Raw genomic sequence first — 20,417 nt, forward strand, 5'->3', positions numbered from 1 at the left:
AAAAAATAATCAGAATTGCAAGAAAAAAAGTCAGAATTAGACTAAATTTTTTTTTATGTGGCGAAACCGGGCTTTCATAGATTCAGGCCAAAGAAAACGACAGAAAGTTTCCAAAGTTTGAGATCATTTCAAACTAAAACAAAGGAAACACTGTACAGTGCACTTACTTTTTTCTCTCTTTTTTGGAGTAATCTAATTTATTTTTATGTATGATTCTTTTTATTTATATATATGCACTTTGATGTAATGTGGCAATTAAATGCACTAAATAGGTTTAATTTTCACGTTTACCCTTGTATGCAATTTCAGCAATAAAATGTTAAAATGTTTTTAACAATTTACTTGTTCATTTTTTTTTGTTCTTTAATAAAAAAAATACCCTGCTTATCTGATTAATCTGAGCAGGCCATTCCATGATACAGAACACTCCAGCTGACCTTTTGCTTTCTAAATACCACTTATAACCCGGGTTAACATGACGACAACATAACACAGCCACCTACGAAAATGCCAGAGAGTACAGGGTCAATCGGCAGCACACAAAAGTGTGCGTCCCAAGTCATCCAAGGCATGGGAGCATTTTATATTAAACTCAACAAAGAAAACTGTACTTGGAAGTTATTCAAAGCGGAGCTTGTGTGGTATGGACGTACCACAGTGATGCACAAGCACATGAAATGAAAACACACGGTGTCACGGGTGAAGGTGAAACATCATCACGGTACGCAAAAACTGTATAATCATCATGAGAAAATGGTGTAGTTTATTGAAGTTTTATTTTGTTAACTGTTTGTTAACTTCAGGACAGTCTCCCTAGATCTGTTCTGTCAGGTATCAGGTCGGACAATCACCGCACTCACGACATAGTGATGGATTTATTTAAAACGGCGTGAGAACAAACACTAAATCTAAAAACAGCAAATAACAGCAGCAGTTTGAAACGATTCCATATTTATCACTGTTGTGGTTACCAGTGAATGCACATATACATATTTTTCTTTTTTCTTATTTAAGCCTGTCAGCTTGCTGTGTTTCTCCGTTCTATTCTCTTTAATTATTATACAAAATTAAATTAATTATATATTCTAGATGCTTATATCTTCACAAATTACCAAAATATTTGTGTATTTATTCAACAAAAATTATTAGAACAATGTTGTATTATATTTTATATTGATATTTTAAGCATGGTTTTCAACTTGCCATCTGCAAAATAATTGCTTTACCTTTCATACTCAAATGCAGATTTGTTTCGTTTTTTTACAGAAAGAAACATCCAAGCATGAGTGAATTTGTTTAATGGAGAAATCCCCCATACTCTCCTCAACAAGCAGCCACTATAAACTTTAAAATGTCAACATTAAAAATAGTTTAACTTAATATGTTTTATACATAAATACTTTAAATTGTTAGTTGCAGCCCTAAAACAAATCCATATCATTAAGTTTCCCCCTTTATGTTTGACTGTGGGTGATCTGATAACATCTCTCCTGTTCCAAGTCTTACATAAGTTCTTGTTAGAACCAAAAATGTCAAATTTGGAAACACTTGTCCACAGAACTTTCTTCCATTCATTTACTGTCCAATTCTTGTGTTTTTGGCTTTCACCTAGTTTATTGCATATAAACAAAAGGAAAATAATTATTAAAGATTTTTATTAAACAGTTTTGTTGACCCACCCAAAATACAGCAAATATTTAAGTCCTGCACAGCTCTGGGCAAATTATAGCTGAATACAGAGCAAATAAATGCCATCATCATTGTCCACGCTTCCCTGTATTTACACACTACGCAGTAAGACTGATATTTTATGTTACAAGAAAAATAACAAAGGGTCCCGCCCCAAGACTGCATAAGAAACCATAGACTATGCTTTTCTTGTATTATTTACAATGGTACATCATAATACAAGATTATTGATTCCTATATGTAAATTTGCATTTTAAAAAATTACAGCCGGCAAAACTGAGAGTGATTATTTTGATTAATTATAAAATTTAACCCTGGAATTTATTGAGGTGCTCTATATTAATAATTTGAAATTAAATAAGTGTTCTGGCACTGCTTACATTCAATCTTATATTTTATATATATTACACTAAACAAACAATGATCTAGCCCTTTCAAAAGCCATGAAGAAACATACTAGCAGATGCCTATCCCTGAAATATCTAGAGGGAAAAAAGGTAAAGAAATCAGAGACTTAGAATAACACAAACTAGATAAACAAGGTTTCTTGATTAACATTAAATACATAATACACTGTGCATTAAATAATAATCAGCAGTTTGCATTCACAATTATTATACTCATGTCTTTATCTTTAAGATTATAATGTTGATAATTGGAATATGGTTGCCTTAAAACACATAATTGTTGGTCATCTTCAATGAAGGCATTGCCTCATCAATGTTCTGGTCAAGCCGGTGGTACTCTGTGGTGCGGGTGCAAAGGCCTTCCCTCCAGCGCAGACTTTGAGCCAGGAGCATGATCTGAATAGGCAAAGGAATAAATAAAATACCAATATAAAAAAAAAACATTAAGCAAAATTATTTACTGTATAACAAAATACCAACAAAGAAATGACATTTGAATGAATCTAGAAAGTTTTTGCTAAAAAGGGTGGAAATATTATATTGTCAAACAAGATGTGCTAATCTGATAGACATTGTGATTACCCAAAAAGACTGAGTTCCTTCAACAAATTATTAGTTTAACAGTGTGCACAATTTTGCAGCATTTTTATTATAGATTAAACATAATTAAATCATATATCATTAATAAACCTTCAGCACCCAAGATTGTTTACTTGCTGCCTACTCTAATCCACTCCTTAACAGGTGGCACTGTAATGAGATGTCATTCACTTCATCTGTAGGTGGTTTTAATGTTTTGGCTGATACACACGCATACATTCACAATCTAGACACACAGAGTATGTACATGCTTTATATTGATCCAAGCCCTAAGCATTTTTTGTACTGAATCATGTAAAATTCTGTTAAGAGTCACAGTGGAAGACGTCTACAATGGAACTGTGATCCTACAAACCCCCAAACACAAATTGGTGGCTCCCTGTTGTATTTAATTTACTGAGGATGTTTGAAATTCTTTAACCATGCACCAAAATATTAGTGCTGTTAAATTAAAACATAAGACTGACAAACCTTTCTTTTATTGTGATACGTGATGTATACTATGGCCACCAGCAAAGCAATGATCACCAGATGGAAGAAGAAATGCGAGTCTTCATCTTGAGTGGCATAGATGGTGGAATCTTTTATGTTGATATCAATTTTTTCAGATCTCACAAGATTATCTTTGGTAGTATCCTTAATAATGTTATCATCATTCTGGGTGTCTTGGTTTAAGATTTTATTTTCCTCCTGCTGACCATTTTTATCAACCTCATTGGGGACTCCATCACTTTTATAGACCTTATTGACAGTGGTGTCAATTTCAAAAAGAGAGGTGGTGGACTCAAAACCCGGAGTGAGACTTGGGTCTACTTTAGCAACGTCAGTAAAATTGTGTGACTTGGATTCAGAAAGATTTGTTGACTTTGTTTCACTTGTGTTCAACTCAATAGGCTTGGATGTGTCTGAAGACACCTTAGCTGCACTTGTTGGTTTGAGGGGTGCTGACGTTCTGACCACTGTTGAAGCGATTGTAGTAAGCTGAGCAGTAACGGTTTTATTCAAATTCATCAAGTCTTGGGTTTCTGATGTGTTCCTGTTTGAGATGCTTGGGGGGCCACTGGCAGAAGAAATATTTTGGATGGCTTTTGACGCTGTAAAAAATAAAAAAACAGGTCAAGAAAGAATTACTGTTTAAAAGCTACAATATCTGACATATACATACATTAAAAGTACAGTTGTTTTGCTGTTTAAATGTATAATAAGTTATATTTAGTACATCTGTCTCAGAACTGTAATTATATGGTGTATGACAATTTTATAAGAGGGTCTTATTTAGATATACAGTGCCCTACACTAATATTGGCATACTCAGTAAATATGAGAGCAAAAGGCTGTAAAAAAAATATAAAAATATTTTGTTCAAAATGTTCACAAGAATATTCTATTCTTATAGATATCAAACACAACACAGTCTTATCTTTAAAAAAAAAAACTATAAGTAAATTCAAATTAAATAATTATAAAATAATAATAATAAAATAAAAAAAAAATTATATATATATATATAAAATTTTAAGTAATTAAGACAATTGGAGTATCCCTCCCCTCTTTCACAGACATTTTCACCACACGCCGCATCCACAAAGACAACAGCATTGTGGACGACCCAACACACCCCTCACACACACGCTCTTCACCCTCCTGCCATCAAGAATTAGGTACCGAAACATTTGGGCCTCACATCCAGACTGCATAACAATTTCTTCCATCAAGCCATTAGGCTCCTCAACACACAGAACTGAACTGTACCACACTCACACACACACTTACTCTATAACTTAAATGGGTGTTACTGAACTGTTACAAACTTGAATTTTAACATACACTCAAATACTCTAAACAATTCATACACATCCATGTCTATAGCACCACCCATATTATAATATGTTTACATGCTGTTTTTGCACACCTACTCAATTGCTGCTGTTGCTGTTTTGCACAACATTTTGTGTATATGTTTACCAGTTCACGTTAGTTGCACAGTTCACTTTTTTTGCACATTGTACTGTATAACATATTATATAGAAGGTATAATCTTCGGCACAATTCTGTGTTTTTGTGTGCATGTCCCACACGATCTTGTATTGTCTGGTGCACTGTCATTTGTCTTGCACTGTTTGCACAAGGTTGCACAGGATGCACTTTATGTGGTGAGGACACTTACTTCAGTCCTTAGCTCTTAGTTCTGTTATGTAGCTTTAGGTTTTTGGAGAAACGTTTTTTCATTTCACTGTGTACAGCATCAGCTATATATGCTATATAAAACCTTCTTGACTTGACTTTGATCTATGAAGCTTAACTGACCTCATTACACTATGAAACTGCAAACTTTACTACTACATTCAAAAATATCAAGGCCCTTGAATAGAATTTCTGAATGACATTCTTATGTCATACTTGTTTAGTGTATTTCACTCACCAAACCGAAGTTTTTAGATTCTTTGGATTTTCATTCTAATGCAACATTGTGTAAAAGGCACCTCCATTTTGTGAACAGTATCAGTGATTTAGATTTCACTGACTTCATTTTATTTATCTGTTGAACAAGTTGACAAACAGAGCATAGAATTGCATTAAACCTTGCTTGTCCATTAAATCTACATGTTGGAAGGAAGTTTGTGAGAGAAAGAAAGAGAGAGAGAGAGAGAGAGAGAGAGAGAGAGAGAGAGAGAGAGAGAGAGAGAGAGAGAGAGAGAGAGAGAAAGAGAAAGAGAGAGAAAGAGAATTGGTCAAAGATACAAGTACAGAGAAAGAATGAATAAGATAAGAGGTGTATAAGGCCTGTGCACCCGGGCCTTTATGAAACTCACACATGGGTTTATAAAACTCATGTGGTGGGGGCAATGTTTTTTTAAGCCAGGTTCTAAATGCAAATGAATAGGAGTTTTGGGGATTTTTGATCATCCGCTACAGAAAAAACATAAGTCTAAACAGTTTGAAAGATCAGACCTGATCAGTCTGAAGGACTTTGCTGAGTTTGGTAGAAACAGCTTGAGAGGTCTAGGAGTTATAACTTTCCAGAATGTTTAAATAGGGTTCTGTTTGAAAATAATTGTAAATCCTTATTATATAAATTCTCTTAATTGTAGACTTTGACAATGTTACACCTACCTCTTCGAGAGTGTGCTAGACTTGGCATTAAATATCACATATTGGAATTTAAATTAAAAATAATAAATAAATAATAATAATCAATTTCTCCCCTTTGTTGTTTATCATAAAATCTATATATCCCCTTTTATCACAAATCACTCCTGCCACTCTTCTCCACCCACTCCACCCTGCCTGCACTCTTTTCTTCACTTCTCTAACACACTCTCCATTAATTTGCACTGTTGACCCCAGGTACCTGAACTCCTCCACCTTTTCCACCTCTTCTTCCTGCAACCGCATCACTCCACTGCCCTCCCTCTCATTCACACACATGTACTCTGTCTTACTACTACTGACTTACATTCCCCTTCTCTCCAGCAGATACCTCCACCTCTCCAAGCTCTTCTCAACCTGCTCCCTACTCTCACCACAAATAACAATATCATCCACAAACATCATAGTCCACGGGGTTTCCTGTCTGACCTCGTCCGTCAACATGTCCATCACCACTGCAAAGGGCTCAGCGCCGACCCAACCTCCACCTTGAACCAGTCTGATGTTCCTACTGCACACTTTACTGCTGTCACACTGTCCTCATACCTGTCCATACATGTCCTGCACCACCCTCACATACTTCTTTAAAACACCTGACTTTCTCATACAATACCACAACTCCGTCGTACACTTTCTCTAAATCCACAAACACACAATGCAACTCCTTCTGACCTTCTCTATACTTATCCATCAACATTCTTCGAAGCAAATAATGCGTCTGAGGTGCTCTTCCTCGGCATGAAACCATACTGTTGCTCACAAATGGTCACTTCTTCTCTCAGCCTGGCTTCCACTACTCTTTCCCATAACTTCATGGTGTGACTGATCAACTTAATTCCCCTGTAGTTACTGCAGGTCTGCACATCTCCCTTATTCTTAAAGATCGTTACCAGCACACTCCTTCTCCATTCCTCAGGCATCTTCTCAACTTCCAAAATTCTGGTAAACAATCTTGTTAAAAAATCCACTGCCATCTCTCCTAAACATATCCATGCTTCTACTGGTATGTCGTCTGGTCCAAACGACTTTCCACTCTTCATCCTCTGAATCGCTGCTCTCACTTTCTCCTTACTAATCCTATCTACATCCTGCTTCACCATCTCCACACCATCCAACCTTCTCTCTCTCTCATTTTCCTTGTTCATCAGCTGCTCAAAATACTTCCTCCATCTTCTCAACACACTCTCCTCACTAGTCATCACGTTTCCATCTGCATCCTTTATTGCTCTAACTTGCAGCACATCCTTCCCAGCTCGGTCCCTCTGCCTGGTCAAACGGTACAAATAATTTTCTCCTTCCTTAGTGTCCAACTTCTCATACTTTTGCCACATACCTCTTCACCTGCTGCCGCATCTCCTTGTTTTCCTGACTACTTTTCTCATCACCCTGTCGATCCCACTTCTGTTTTGTTGACCTCTTTTCCCTTATGCTCTCCTGCACTTCCTCATTCCACCACCACGTCCTAACTGTCTCTCATCACTTCTGCAGTAGTTGCCAAATCATCCAGCACCACCGAGCCCCTGTCTGACCTCTTCCCCAAATCTCACACTACAGTCTTCCTCCTTCAGTTTCCACCATCTTATTCTTATTTCAGTCTTCACTCTCCTTCTCTGTTTTGTGTGACTGCATATCACAGAATTACGGTGTTCATTTCCGGTAACAGAGCGCTCGTCGTATGTTGTTGCTTCCGCAATAACCTCGTCAGGAAGCATCAAAGTTTGGTAACGAAAGTAAAATGCGGTAATAAAATGTAAAGAAAAAAATTTATAAAAAAAAGTGGAACAATACGCATAACTGGTTACTGATGTCGGCGATTTAAGCATTCGCAACTGCTGGATATGATGTGAATGATACAAACCTGTAAACACTTGGTACCAGGTACATTTACTAGTTATTGCGTAAAATTACAAACAGATCTTATAATAGATCTCGGTTCTTATTATGGCTGACTTTTAGAACAGCAGGTTCGCTAGTAATACAGGATCGAGTGAGTATGCCCAAAATCACATAATGAAAACTAAAACTGCCACGTTTAGGGACAGCCATGGTTAGCTTCAATCTCTCCAGAGCCCTCTACGGTAGGCACATAGACATGCTGATGAACACTGACTAGAAACATTAAAACTCATTTAAAATATACAAAAGGAAAATAACTCACGATCGACTGTCGGGAAGCCCGTAACAAAAGCAAGCTGTAAAATGGCAAAAACAGCGGCTAAAAACATGTGGAAGTCTTGTTGCTTCAGCTTTGTCATTGTTGCTGCCTTGACCCGGGTGTTAGTAAGCAAGTCGACACGATCACCAATCGACTACGTCAATAACAGGCAGTGACGCAATTTTGTTTTGCGTTTGACCGTCGTTTTTGATGGCGCGTTCAAGGAGACGTCTCAAGTTGTAATTCCGATCTAAAACCGGAACTGGTGAAAGCAACCAAAAACGCCCCTCAAACTTGGGATTCAAACTTTTCATTTACATGTTTCATTGCAGGAAAATGTTGTGTGTGTTTCAGAGAGATATCCATTTATCAATTTCAGTTTGTCAATAGGAATGTTTGTTTAACTGATTGTGTATCTAATTGACTATGTGCGCGTTCACTTCCGCATTTCTTTTTCTCAGAGAGAGCATTCATATCCGGTTGTGTAATTTACAGTTCTCAAAATGAGCGATCAGGGAATAGAATTTAATAAAAAGATAGAAATACAGAAACAAAATAGAAAAATAATTTTTTCAAATCTTTTTTTTCCTTTATTATTATTATTATAGCATACTCTTTAGATCTGAATCACAAAGCAGGGGGGCGGGAGCATGCTATAATCCATCCTCAGTGGGGCAGGGAAGTTGGGAGATGGTTAAAGATTATTTGTCATTTAAGACACGAGTAATTATATATAATAATTACTTATTTTATATTATATATAAAATAATGTTACTGTCAGCTGTAGTTGGAGTTTACATGGAAACGTTTTGATATACAAAAGAACCTGCTCGACCTGTTCCAGGCATTCTCATCCACACCCATAAATGAATTTCAGCTCAACTTCACTGCTCCACAGGGTTCAATAGATAAGTAATGTTGCATTTTGTTGAGATTTGAAGTTTAGGACCATTTCTTGATTCCTCAAACAAGCCTGATAAATTAAAGAAAAAGAAAATGACTTTCTTTATTAGTGTTACAGATAAGCAAAGATAATTATTCCAGTCATCTGTGGTGTAAGCTTTGTTTTTTTGGGGTTTCTGTGTAGTGAAGTTGTAGTAAAGAAACCTAGACCAAATTGCATTTTTACTCAATCTGATGTTCTGTCACTAGCTATGGTTAAATGCTGACTAAGAGCACCCCTAAAATATTAGTGCTGTAACTATATGTTATCATTTACGTTTAAGATATAGTTAAAATAACTTTGCTGTCGTAATGTTGTTATGGATATTATGTTGGTATAAGGGCACACACCTCTCTGCCAACCAGTGAAGGCATATAAGCAGACATGTTCTCAAGACGCACCTGGTTTTAGCAAGGATAAACTTAATTCAGGTGTTTTATTTACATTTTCACTTGAGTTGAAGTACATAATTACTTACAGTCCAACATATGAATAGTTAAAGAACAGACTATTTGTAGTTAGTGAACAGTTTCAATAAATGAAAGCTCTATGACTGTAAACATGGATTAGCTGTTCATGCCTTTCCAACAAAAAAACTCTTACAATAGTACTATTATTATAATAAATAACAGCGATAACTCACAGTACACCCTTTTGCATTACTACATTTAAAAGCAAGTGCAAAAGTGATTTCCTCTCACAAAGGAAGGAGGAAATCTAATAAAGCTGTTGTTTTCGTTTGTCATCCATGACATCTGGTTTCTTCTCTGTGTCATGCTTATGAGGTGGGGCTTCAATAAAACAGCAAAGTTAAATATATATGGATAGCTGTAGTCATTGTCATATTTTGTTTGTTTTTCATGTATTCATTTTATTTTGCATAATAAATTCATTCATTCATCTTCTCCCGCTTATCCGTAATTCGGGTCGCGAGGGCAGCAGTCTAAGCCGATTCCCCAGACACTTCTCCGTGTCCAGGGATCGGGCTGTCAAGGCCCCCGCCTTCGACTGCTGCCCAATCCTCACAGCACCGGTCCCTTACGGTCCCTCCTGCAGGTGGTGAGCCCACGGAAAGGCGGCCTTACGTCGCTCCGACGTCACGGTCCTTGATTTTATTTTCTCGTAAGGGTACCCTGGAGCATAGAGGGTTAAGGGCCTTGCTCGAGGGCCCAAGAGTGGCAGCTTGGCGATACCGGGGCTTGAACCCCCGACCTTCCGATCGGTAACCCAGCGCCTCAACCGCTGGAGCCACTACTCCCCCATAATAAATTTGTCAACCAAATAATTCCTGAATGGCTCAACAAATGATTTAAATATTGTGGTGTCCTTCAAGACACATAGGTGATCACTGTAAAGTCTTAAAGCCTAACACGTGAAGCGGCAGAATAAAGCTCTGTTTATTTTAATAATGCATTATAATGAAAAGTACATGATGACAGCTCACATAGCTGCATTACAAGCTGTGCTTTTTTACATGCCTGTTTAGCTTTTCACGTTGTAGCCCCCTGCATTCGTTTTGGTGCAATCAGGTCAGTATGCAGAAAAGTTTCTTTCATCACTATATACAGTCTCTTCATGCATTCAGAGGGTCGGGACCCACATATAAACAGTGATAATTTAATCCACTTCAGGTAAGTGACATTTTGTAATAAATGTTTTTATCTTTGTCTATTGGATAATGTTTACAAAATTTGTTATAAAAAAAATGTCACTTAACGTAACAAATCTATACAGTAATTCACCAATCAAGACAGGCAGCATAAGACTAATGTCTTGATTGGTGAATTACTGTATAGGTTTGTTACGTTTTTGGAGGCCCTGCCTCAAAGCCCTAGGCCCTAGACCTTTGCCTTCTCTGCCTATAGCTAACGCTTAGCTATTGGAAAAGAGAAACACAAATCTCACTGTGAACTATTTAGGCTTTTTGTCTGGAGAGTTTTGGTGAACATCTTAAATTCTCTTTCTAATCTCCATTTAGGGAGGTGTTTAAATTTTTTTGGCCCGTATGGCTTTACACATAACTGCGTTTCTGAAATGCTGTGAGAGGCGCGTCCCGAATCTCTCTTTGTAACTGGTTCGTATGAGGCATGCGTGACCACCCTCTCCCTCCCCACGCCTCTCGTGTGCGTGTATCGGCGTAGCGGAAACTGAGCAGATGCACTTTTTCCAGTCATTTCAAACTCCGCAATGTGGCGCTCCAATGCGATTCACGCTCTGCGCAGAGCCAAACTGATCCGCACCGATCAGTTTGCGCCGAAAAGACTGCGATCGACTGGAGCATCACACCGGCCGCAGGAGAAAGTTGACGAGAGGCAGACGGTGTGTCCGCTTGTTGAGAAGACGTGTACGGTGGACTTGATGAGCCACGAGAAAAGGCACGTTTATAACCATGACCAGAAGATCTTTATCGATTTTGGGAACACGCAAGATGCATACAAGAGCAAAGACACGCTCGAGCTGCTGCGAAGTTTGCTCGTGTTTAAACTCTGTACGTTTGACTTCCTCGTGGAAAAGAACAAGGAGGTGAGGAGGGGGTTGGCATTTGCTATGTAGATCAGTATTTGTCTATAGTTTCATCTATATAATATATCAGCATCATTATCATCATCATCATCACCACCACCATAGTATCAATATTACCTGTTTAGGAACAATGTATTTATATTTCACAAATAATTAAAAAATAAAAGTACGTGGTAAATGGTGGTTATTAAGTTACTTACAGTATCAAGCAGAAAGCATTCTGCCACATATGCCACAAAAATATATATTGTAGCTAATTTCTTTCATATGGCCTGTATAACATATTTATCAATATTTAATGCACTACTGTTGTTTCCTTGCAGTTAATGGACTTAAGTAGGAAAATCTTGGGCCAGCGTCTATTCGAAAAGTTGATGAAGATGACATTTTATGGGCAGTTTGTGGCAGGGGAGGACCAGGATTCTATTAAGCCCTTGGTGCAGAAGAACCAGGCTTTTGGTGTCGGCTCAGTTCTGGACTACAGCGTTGAGGAAGACCTCACACAGGAAGAGGCTGAGAAAAAGGAGATGGAGTGAGTATGGTAGTGCTATGAGGATGCCAGCTTGTGAGTGAGGAGAGAGGCGATGACTGTTGAATTTGTGTAAATGTTTTGTTTGTTCATGCCCAAAAGGCATGCCTAATGTTGCATGCAAAAGTCACAAAAAAGTCACATGTTATATGACTAAATAGTGAATTGTATGTATGTATATATTTCCGCAGAAACGATACCGTATAAAAAAAAACAATGCGGTTCAATGTGGAAGATAATGAGGTCTTTGATAGCTGTTCCATTATTATTCAGTGTAACAAACATTTAATAGCATAACAGCATAAATAACAACATAAATAAATGTAAATTAAAAAAGAAATTACTTTACAGTAAACAACCTGCTCTTGCCTTTAAGATGTAGTTAATGCAACCCTCCCATTTTATTCAGGGCTTGGCACTAAGAGCACTTAACTGACTTGAGTGGCTGTTTCCCACTATTAAACCAGGGAGCAATACCCTTGTTTTAAGATAAGTTAATTATCTTAATTATGTATTATTCAGTAAATTTCACAATCTATATTTAAGCACTCTAATTTCTATATATGGTGTAGAAAAGGCAAATAAGAATTAAAAGGGAACTTTTTTTAGTGCAGTTCACAGTAGCACAGTAAAAATGTCAGCAAATTTGGTAAACAAATAAAATGTATTCCCTGTAGCACTTGTTTTTAAAATTACATTTTACATTACATTTAATTATTTATAATTCAGATGAATTTGTTATTTCGCATTTATTTCGCAACCAATTCTTCCTTATATAAATAGATCCATTAAATATGTAACTGACATATTTAAAAGACATAAAAGAAACTACATGACTTTTAACTGTAATCATAGCAGGTGTATCCTTTATGGGTAGTGTTTCCTTTAATGTATTTATGAACTAATACAACGATAGATGGAATAAACTGTTCTCATATATTTCAAATACCTTAGTAGTTTTTCAACTGAGTTATAACTAATATCAGGCAGGTTTGTTCTTGTCCTTGCTTATAAAAAATAAATAATTAGGCCACAGTTATTGGACCTGTTTTTAAATTCTGTATGGTCAGTTAGGCCAAGCCCCTCTCTGTGCCCTGTCACCCCCCCTCCCAACACACACATAATTGGTCGGTGAAATTGGAAAGTGTTTTGTCCCTTTGAATGGAGTCTTAAACATGTGCAAACACCATGTAATTGCACACACACACACACACACACACACACAAACACACACACACACACACACCCTCAGGCAGCAGTGAATGTTATGCAACATGTTTTTGGTAAGATGAGATGTGCTTTCTGATGGCACAGCATGAAACGAAACCGTTCATCATGGGAACACAGAAGTGGCCTCTGGGAGGGAAAACAAGAAAGAAAGAGGATATAATGAACCAGTATTGTTTTTCATAAGCAGAGAAGAAACCTTTATAAAATACTCTTCCACTGAACATAGAACTGAGTCATTGCAATTAATGCCAGAAACAAATACTGAAATAGACTATTAGAAAATGTTTTCTAGGGTCATTACTGAAAACTTGATCATGCATTTTTCCAGGTCAAGCTCAGTGATGCGTAGTGAGCTGGGAAATCACACACTGTAGGTTTAAAATTTAGGTAAATTTCCTATTTTATGGCTGTAATGGTGAAGGGAAGGGTGTTTTGGTGGCACATGTCTGTGCATGTGTAAGCTTATAGTCTGCTTTAGGTATATGGGATGGTGTTAAACACACACAAACAGGATAGTGGTTTAATACTCTCAATTCTCGGTCATCCATAGTTTGGTCTGGCAAACGGATAGCTTTTAAATGGTCTTTGGCTTCTCTCATAGACTGTATGTTTGCTGGCCTTCTGGCTAATATGCTGCAATCTTTTTGTTTTACCTGACAGGGGCAGCAAAATAGATTAGCACTTTATACTAAAACCATTTTTCTATGCTTATACTATGCTTATAATATTCTATGCGAGTCATTTAATATGTGAATTAATGATCTTTTATAGAATGATCTAATATGTGAATGAATTTAGACAAGGAGAGTAATAATAAATTATATAATATTTATATTATATATATAAAATATAATTTATTATGTTGATGGATTGCATTTGGTTGCTGAAATAGAGATGAATGTAAAATGTTGTAATGTTGTTTTTCCCGTGCTGTCCACCCAGATGTAGATACCCAAAATAATAGGAATTTGACTGGGAGGTCATTAGAGAACAACAACAGCAAACAGAAAGGCTACAGTAATGCTAATAACCTTTCTGTGGTGAGCACAAAAGCATCTCAGCATGCATAACACATAGAACCTTGAGGCAGATGGTCTACAAACAGCAGAAGACCACATTGGTCTACACTTTTACATTGGTCATCCAAGAAAAAACATCTGCAGTGCAAAACAAGTCTGCAGTGGGTACAGACTCACCAAAACTGGGCAGTAAAAGACCAGAACGCTGTTGTCTGGTTTGATGAATTTTAGTTTCCACTGCTGCACACTGATGGTAGGGTCAGAATTCCATGAATCCATGAACTCAACCTTCCTTGTCTCAAAAGTCTAAGATGGTGGAGGTGGTGTAATGGTGTGGCACACTTTGAATATGTTAATTCCAGTCATGCATTTCTTGAATGCCAGAGCTTAATGTGTATGGTACCACTGAAACAGCTTTGGACTCATGGACTCTACATGACCTCTGAAGGTGTACCATGGTTTCTGGCTCCAAGACATTAACAGCAGATCCTTTAAATCCTATTAGTCATTAGATGGGGCCTCCATAAAATCTCAGACTTATTTTGAAGAATTCTAATCGTACGTGAAAACAGAATAAAATGTTTGGACCACCATTGCACCATTGTTATAGAGTATTTGAAATTAAAATATGTTTAACAGTTCCAAGAATTTTGCCACATTATGAAGAAAAACAACTTTAAAATGCGAGCTTCTTATAAGCTCTTTTAAATGGCAAACTTGAATTCCTATATGTACATTTTTTTATAAACAGCCTTTTTTTTCCATTTTCTTGGAGTGGTAATAAATTTGGTGTTGACTATAGATGACAATCATAATTCCACAATAATAGCTCAGAAAAATGCTATGTATGTCTATATTGTGTAGCAGTGTCATGTAAACAAATGTCTAGAGGAGTTGGAGAATTTTGACCAGAAATCTTTTTTGATTGGTGTCAAAAGTTTAAGTTGCCAGAATGTAATATTTCACCACTCATGCCCATTTCTTCCTGCTATATTCTCTTATTTTTCCAGTTCATGTGTCTCTCAAGCTGAAAAGGAAAGCCATGGTATGTAGCATATATTTATTTTTAAAGGCCATATGATTATAAAGCCAGTTTTCTATAAAGGGTTATTGATGCCAGCACTACATTTGTTGTGCTTTCATTAATGCATGCTTATGAATGTCCAATTCATATCTACTTCTCGACTACTAGTCTTTTCATGTTTGTTAATAAGTGTCAGTAGTTCAGTGTGTGATGTGTTTCCTGGTGAAATCCATTGCAACCTTGTGAGAGCTTCCTTATACAACCCTAAAAATTTAGAAAAATCTTTTTTTTTTTGTACACACACACACACACACACACACACACACACACACACACACACACACACACACACACACACTATATTGCGGAAAGTATTGGGTCACCTGCCCTTTTACTACTATTACTACAAAGCTTGAGTCACTCAATTGTATAGGATGTCTTCAGAAGCCGATCTGGTTTACATGCTTTGGAGAGGAAGATCTTGTGTGGCCTGCTATAGAGCTCTGATTTCAACCCTACTGAACACCTTTGGGATGAATTGGAACACTGACTGAACCCCAGGCCTCCTCACCTACATCAGTCTTTCGCAATACCCTTGTGGCTGATGAACACCGATATTTATAAGCACACTTCAAAATCTAGTGAAATCTTCCCAGAAGAGTGGAGGGAATTATAAGAGCAAATTGATATATTTTGCATATAGACAACTGTCCTGTTGCAGAAACCAAGTTCTTGCAAAAAAATAAGAAATAAGGACTGTATATAAGAAACAACTGTATATAAAATATTAGGTGTGTACCGGTGCACAAAATTCCTGGTTCAGTTTTCAAGTCACAGTTTGGTTAAATTTTGGTACAGTTAGGTGGAAGAAATGCAAAACATAAAACTGTTCATCATTTTTTTTATTAATATTTGTGAACATCAACAGTTTTATTTTTTAAAACAATTCAAAATAAAATGCCTGCTTAAATAATAAATAAAATCAATAATTTATAAAAAAAAAAAATATATATATATATATAAATATGTATAATGTATAAATCTAATTAATGCAATACACTTATTATTTCAAATAAATTGACTAATTGATTAAATTGGCACAAATAAAATGTATTAAATAAATTCAGAAATTAAATAAAAAATTTTAAACTTGTTTTAGACCTCATCTGGGTAGTACAGATGTGTATATAATTGTGTGTGTGTGTGTGTGTGTGTGTGTGTGTGTGTGTGTGTGTGTGTGTGTGTGTGTGTGTGTGTGTGTGTGTATAATATAATATATTTATTTAATATATCATTTCTTAATTCCTTCCATCCTTCATTCATTAACTCTCTTAATATGCGGGATTGTCAGGATTTTCTCCTTTTAAGAGAAATGCTAAACATAAAATGCTAAACATCCAAAATGGCTAAGCGTCCCAATACGCTTGATAACTAAACAGATATTATAGATGGAGGACAGGTATTCGAGCAGTTAAGTATCACTCGTTCAGAAGAGAAGAATTCTTGCTGTGAGCTGATGTTGACCTTGCTGAAATTTAGAGCATTTAGTCAAGCATCCACAGACAGAGAGCATCCTGAATGAGATCTGGTGCATGAAATAAAATGTGTGAAAAAATAAATTAATCGGGCCATTTCAAACAGTAATTTAGTTTCCAGCATCGGATAGTAGAAAATTCGGGAAAGATTAGTATGCAAATTATGAATGGCTTGAATATAGTATCGTGCTTTTTGTATATAAAATATATGAGAAACACAATGAGCCAGGAGACTCTCTGACATTGCAGTACATACCACTGAATTCACCATTCACATAGATTTGGATAAGATAGTTAATTGCTTTGATGCCACCCCTAGTGGACATTGTTTAGCACTTTACTAAGGCAGGCATTTGTTTATGCACAACTCTCTTATGGTCCCCCCAGACCGTTTTCATTTAAGTTGAGGTCTAAACTATTGCTGCACGATTATTCGATTAATCTTATCGTAATCGCAATGTTGGCTTGTGCGATTATATCTGTATCGTAAACTTTAACAGAAAAACAGGTAAATCATTTAAATAGGGCGGGCAGCGGCAGGGTATTCTCTGTTTGTTTCGATATAATGTTTCAAATATCTTATTTTTGTGAAAATTTATGTTGTCATTTAGTTGTATTTAATTCAGCGGTTCCTTTTTTTTTTTTTTTTACATTAAATGTAAATGTTTTCTGTAAAAAAGTTATTTTGAAACAAGAAATGTTCTTTTAAAAAAAAAAAAAAAAGTATTCATTTTCAAATCTTTATACAAACCCGATTCCAAAAAAGTTGGGACACTGTACAACTTGTGAATAAAAACAGAATGCAATGATGTGGAAGTTTCAAATTTCAATATCTTATTCAGAATACAACATAGATGACATATCAAATGATTAAACTGAGAAAATGTATAATTTTTTGGGAAAAATAAGTTGTGTTGATGCAATTTCATGGCATCAACACATCTCAAAAAAGTTTGGACAAGGCCATGTTTACCACTGTGTGGCATCCCCTCTTCTTTTTATAACAGTCTGCAAACGTCTGGGGACTGAGGAGACAAGTTTTTTCAAGTTTAGTAATAGGAATGTTGTCCCATTCTTGTCTAATACAGGCTTCTAGTTGCCTAACTAAGGTCTTACTTAGGTCTTCTTTGTCGCATCTTCCTCTTTATAATGTGCCAAATGTTCTATGGGTGAAAGATCTGGACTGCAGACTGGCCATTTCAGAACCCAGAACCTTCTTCTATGCAGCCATGATGTTGTAATTGATGCAGTATGTGGTCTGGCATTGTCATGTTGGAAAATGCAAGTTCTTCCCTAAAAGAGACGGCGTCTGGATGGGAGCATATGTTGTTCTAGAACTTGGATATACCTTTTAGCATTGATGGTGCCTTTCCAGATGTGTAAGCTGCCCATGCCACACGTACTCATGCAACCCCATACCATCAGAGATGCAGGCTTCTGAACTGAGTGCTGATAACAACTTGTCCTTATCCTCTTTAGTCTGGATGACATGGCGTCCCAGTTTTCCCAGAAGAACTTCAAATTTTGATTCGTCTGACCACAGAACAGTTTTCCACTTTGCCACAGTCCATTTAAAATGAGCCTTGGCCCAGAGAAAAGTTTTTCCAGTATGGTTTTCCGGCCTTGACCCTTACGCACAGAGATTGTTCCAGATCCTCTGAATCTTTAGATGATATTGTGCACTGTAGATGATGATAACTTCAAACTCTCTGCAGTTGTTCTCTGAGAAACTCCTTTCTGATATTGCTTAACTATTTTTTGCCACAGCATTGGGGGAATTGGTGATCCTCTGCCCATTTGACTTCTGAGAGACACTGCCACTCTGAGAGGCTCTTTTTATACCCAATCATGTTGCCAATTGACCTAATAAGTTGCAGATTGGTCCTCCAGCTGTTCCTTATATGTACATTTAACTTTTCTGGCCTCTTATTGCTACCTGTCCCAACCTTTTTGGAATGTGTAGCTATCATAAAAATCCAAAATGAGCCAATATTTGGCATGACATTTCAAAAAGTCTCACTTTCAACATTTGATTTTTTATCTATATTCTATATATTCTATATATCTATATCTATTGTGAATAAAATATAATTTTATGAGATTTGTACATTATTGCATTCCTTTTTTATTCACAATTTGTACTGTGTTCCAACTTCTTTGGAATCGTGTTTGTAGTTTTACAAATACACCTTTCAGCATTATCACTAATGTGTGCAATTTCCTTGATGATCAATCAAGTGGACTCATGATACCATTTATTATATCACAATCACATATCGCAATATTGACCACAATAATCACAACATCGTGCAGCCCTTATCTGGACTTTGACTGGCCATTGCAACATATTGATTATGTTCTTTTTCAGCCATTCCCCTGGACATTTGCAGGTGTGCTTAGCATTATTGTCCTGTCGCATGAACCAGTTTTAGCCAAGCTTTAGCTGGTGGACACATTTGTCTCTAAATACTTTGGTATAGAGAGAAGTTAATGGCCAACTCATTGGCCCCAAGATATCATGTGCACTGCAAGGTCCTGTGACTGCCAAACAAGCCTAAATTATCAGCCCTACACCACCATGTTTGACAGCTGATATGAGGTGTTTGTGCTAATATGCTCTGTTTGGTTTTTACCAAGTGTAGCATTGTGCATTATGGCCAGACCTCTCCACTTTGTTCCTGTGTGTCCAAGGACATTGTTTAAGAAGTCTCGTGGTTGCTTCAAAAATGCGAAACTAAGCTGTGCTGTCATTCAAATAATTTTTTTAAGAGGCTTAAACATTTAACATGCTAAATGAGGCATGTAGAGTCTGAGATTGAGATAAATTTGGGATGTTTAGCAATTTCTCTAAGCATTGTACAAACTGACCTTGCTAGGAATTTGCTAGGATGTACACTTCTGGAAAGATTGGGAACTGCCTTAGTGTTAGCACACACCAGAATGTTTACTAGGTGGTTACACTTGCTGATTAATGTTTAGTTGATCAAGGGCACTTGCAGCAAATATATACTTGTATATAGTATTTTTGTACACTTTTTTATTTTGCTGCAAGTTGTATTCCATGTGGCAAATAAAAATTATTGAATCTTGAATCCACAGTGCTAACGTTAGCCTCAAGCCACTTCCTGTTTTTTTCCGGTACGGTGTGAGTAGTCACAGTAATACTCCTTTTTTTTTTTTTTTTTTTTTTTTTTTTTTTTTTTTTATAGGCTTGGCATTGTTGTTTTGAAGTTTAAAAAAACATTTTAAACAAAAATGCTCAAAGGGCGAGGCGGAGACTAAACAAATTGAGATCTGCCACTTTATATATTGAAAGAAACTTCTGTTTGTGTTTATGTATGTATGTATGTATGTATGTATGAAGGTGTGTCTGTGTATGTGTATATATATATATATATATATATATATATATATATATATATATATATATATATATATATATATATATATATATATATATATATATTACACAGTGAGGAAAATAAGTATTTGAACACCCTGCTATTTTGCAAGTTCTCCCACTTCGAAATCATGGAAATCTGAAGTTCTGAAGTCTGAAATTGTCATCGTAGGTGTCACATCGTCACATGTCCACTGTGAGAGACATAATCTA

The 20,417-nt window shown here is 36.4% G+C and overlaps 2 protein-coding genes across 3 annotated transcripts in view; one reads left to right on the forward strand and one right to left on the reverse strand.

Annotated features, from left to right (window-relative positions):
- Positions 1-1,594: 1,594 nt before the first annotated feature.
- Positions 1,595-8,191, reverse strand: cUnh5orf15 (chromosome Un C5orf15 homolog). The gene is made up of 3 exons (XM_083565271.1): positions 8,005-8,191; positions 3,168-3,790; positions 1,595-2,492 (listed from the first exon to the last, which is right to left on the reverse strand). Exons 1-3 carry the CDS (start codon positions 8,099-8,101, stop codon positions 2,361-2,363), a joined length of 852 nt encoding a protein of 283 aa, XP_083421397.1. The 5' UTR covers positions 8,102-8,191; the 3' UTR covers positions 1,595-2,360.
- A 2,867-nt stretch (positions 8,192-11,058) lies between these two features.
- prodha (proline dehydrogenase (oxidase) 1a) overlaps positions 11,059-20,417 on the forward strand; it is a 21,420-nt gene continuing 12,061 nt past the window's right edge. Inside the window, exons 1-4 of one of the 2 annotated variants that reach the window (XM_083565146.1) lie at positions 11,059-11,467; positions 11,791-11,999; positions 13,555-13,596; positions 15,256-15,290. In XM_083565146.1, coding sequence (XP_083421272.1) covers positions 11,132-11,467; positions 11,791-11,999; positions 13,555-13,596; positions 15,256-15,290 — 622 coding nt within the window. In that variant the 5' untranslated portion in view covers positions 11,059-11,131. The remainder of the gene's footprint in view (positions 11,468-11,790; positions 12,000-13,554; positions 13,597-15,255; positions 15,291-20,417) is intronic. The other variant, XM_083565147.1, reaches the window with a different exon arrangement.

Source organism: Silurus aristotelis (genome assembly GCF_946808225.1).
Source record: "Silurus aristotelis genome assembly, chromosome: 16".
Taxonomy (NCBI): domain Eukaryota; kingdom Metazoa; phylum Chordata; class Actinopteri; order Siluriformes; family Siluridae; genus Silurus; species Silurus aristotelis.

Bases quoted from the DNA above. Each gene is read 5' to 3' on its own strand.
- cUnh5orf15 (XM_083565271.1), bottom strand. From the start codon at position 8,101: ATGACAAAGCTGAAGCAACAAGACTTCCACATGTTTTTAGCCGCTGTT. The intron at 3,791-8,004 runs GTGAGTTATTTT...TATTTTTTACAG, and splicing joins GGGCTTCCCGACAGTCGATC to CGTCAAAAGCCATCCAAAAT. The intron at 2,493-3,167 runs GTTTGTCAGTCT...TTGCCTATTCAG, and splicing joins CGTATCACAATAAAAGAAAG to ATCATGCTCCTGGCTCAAAG.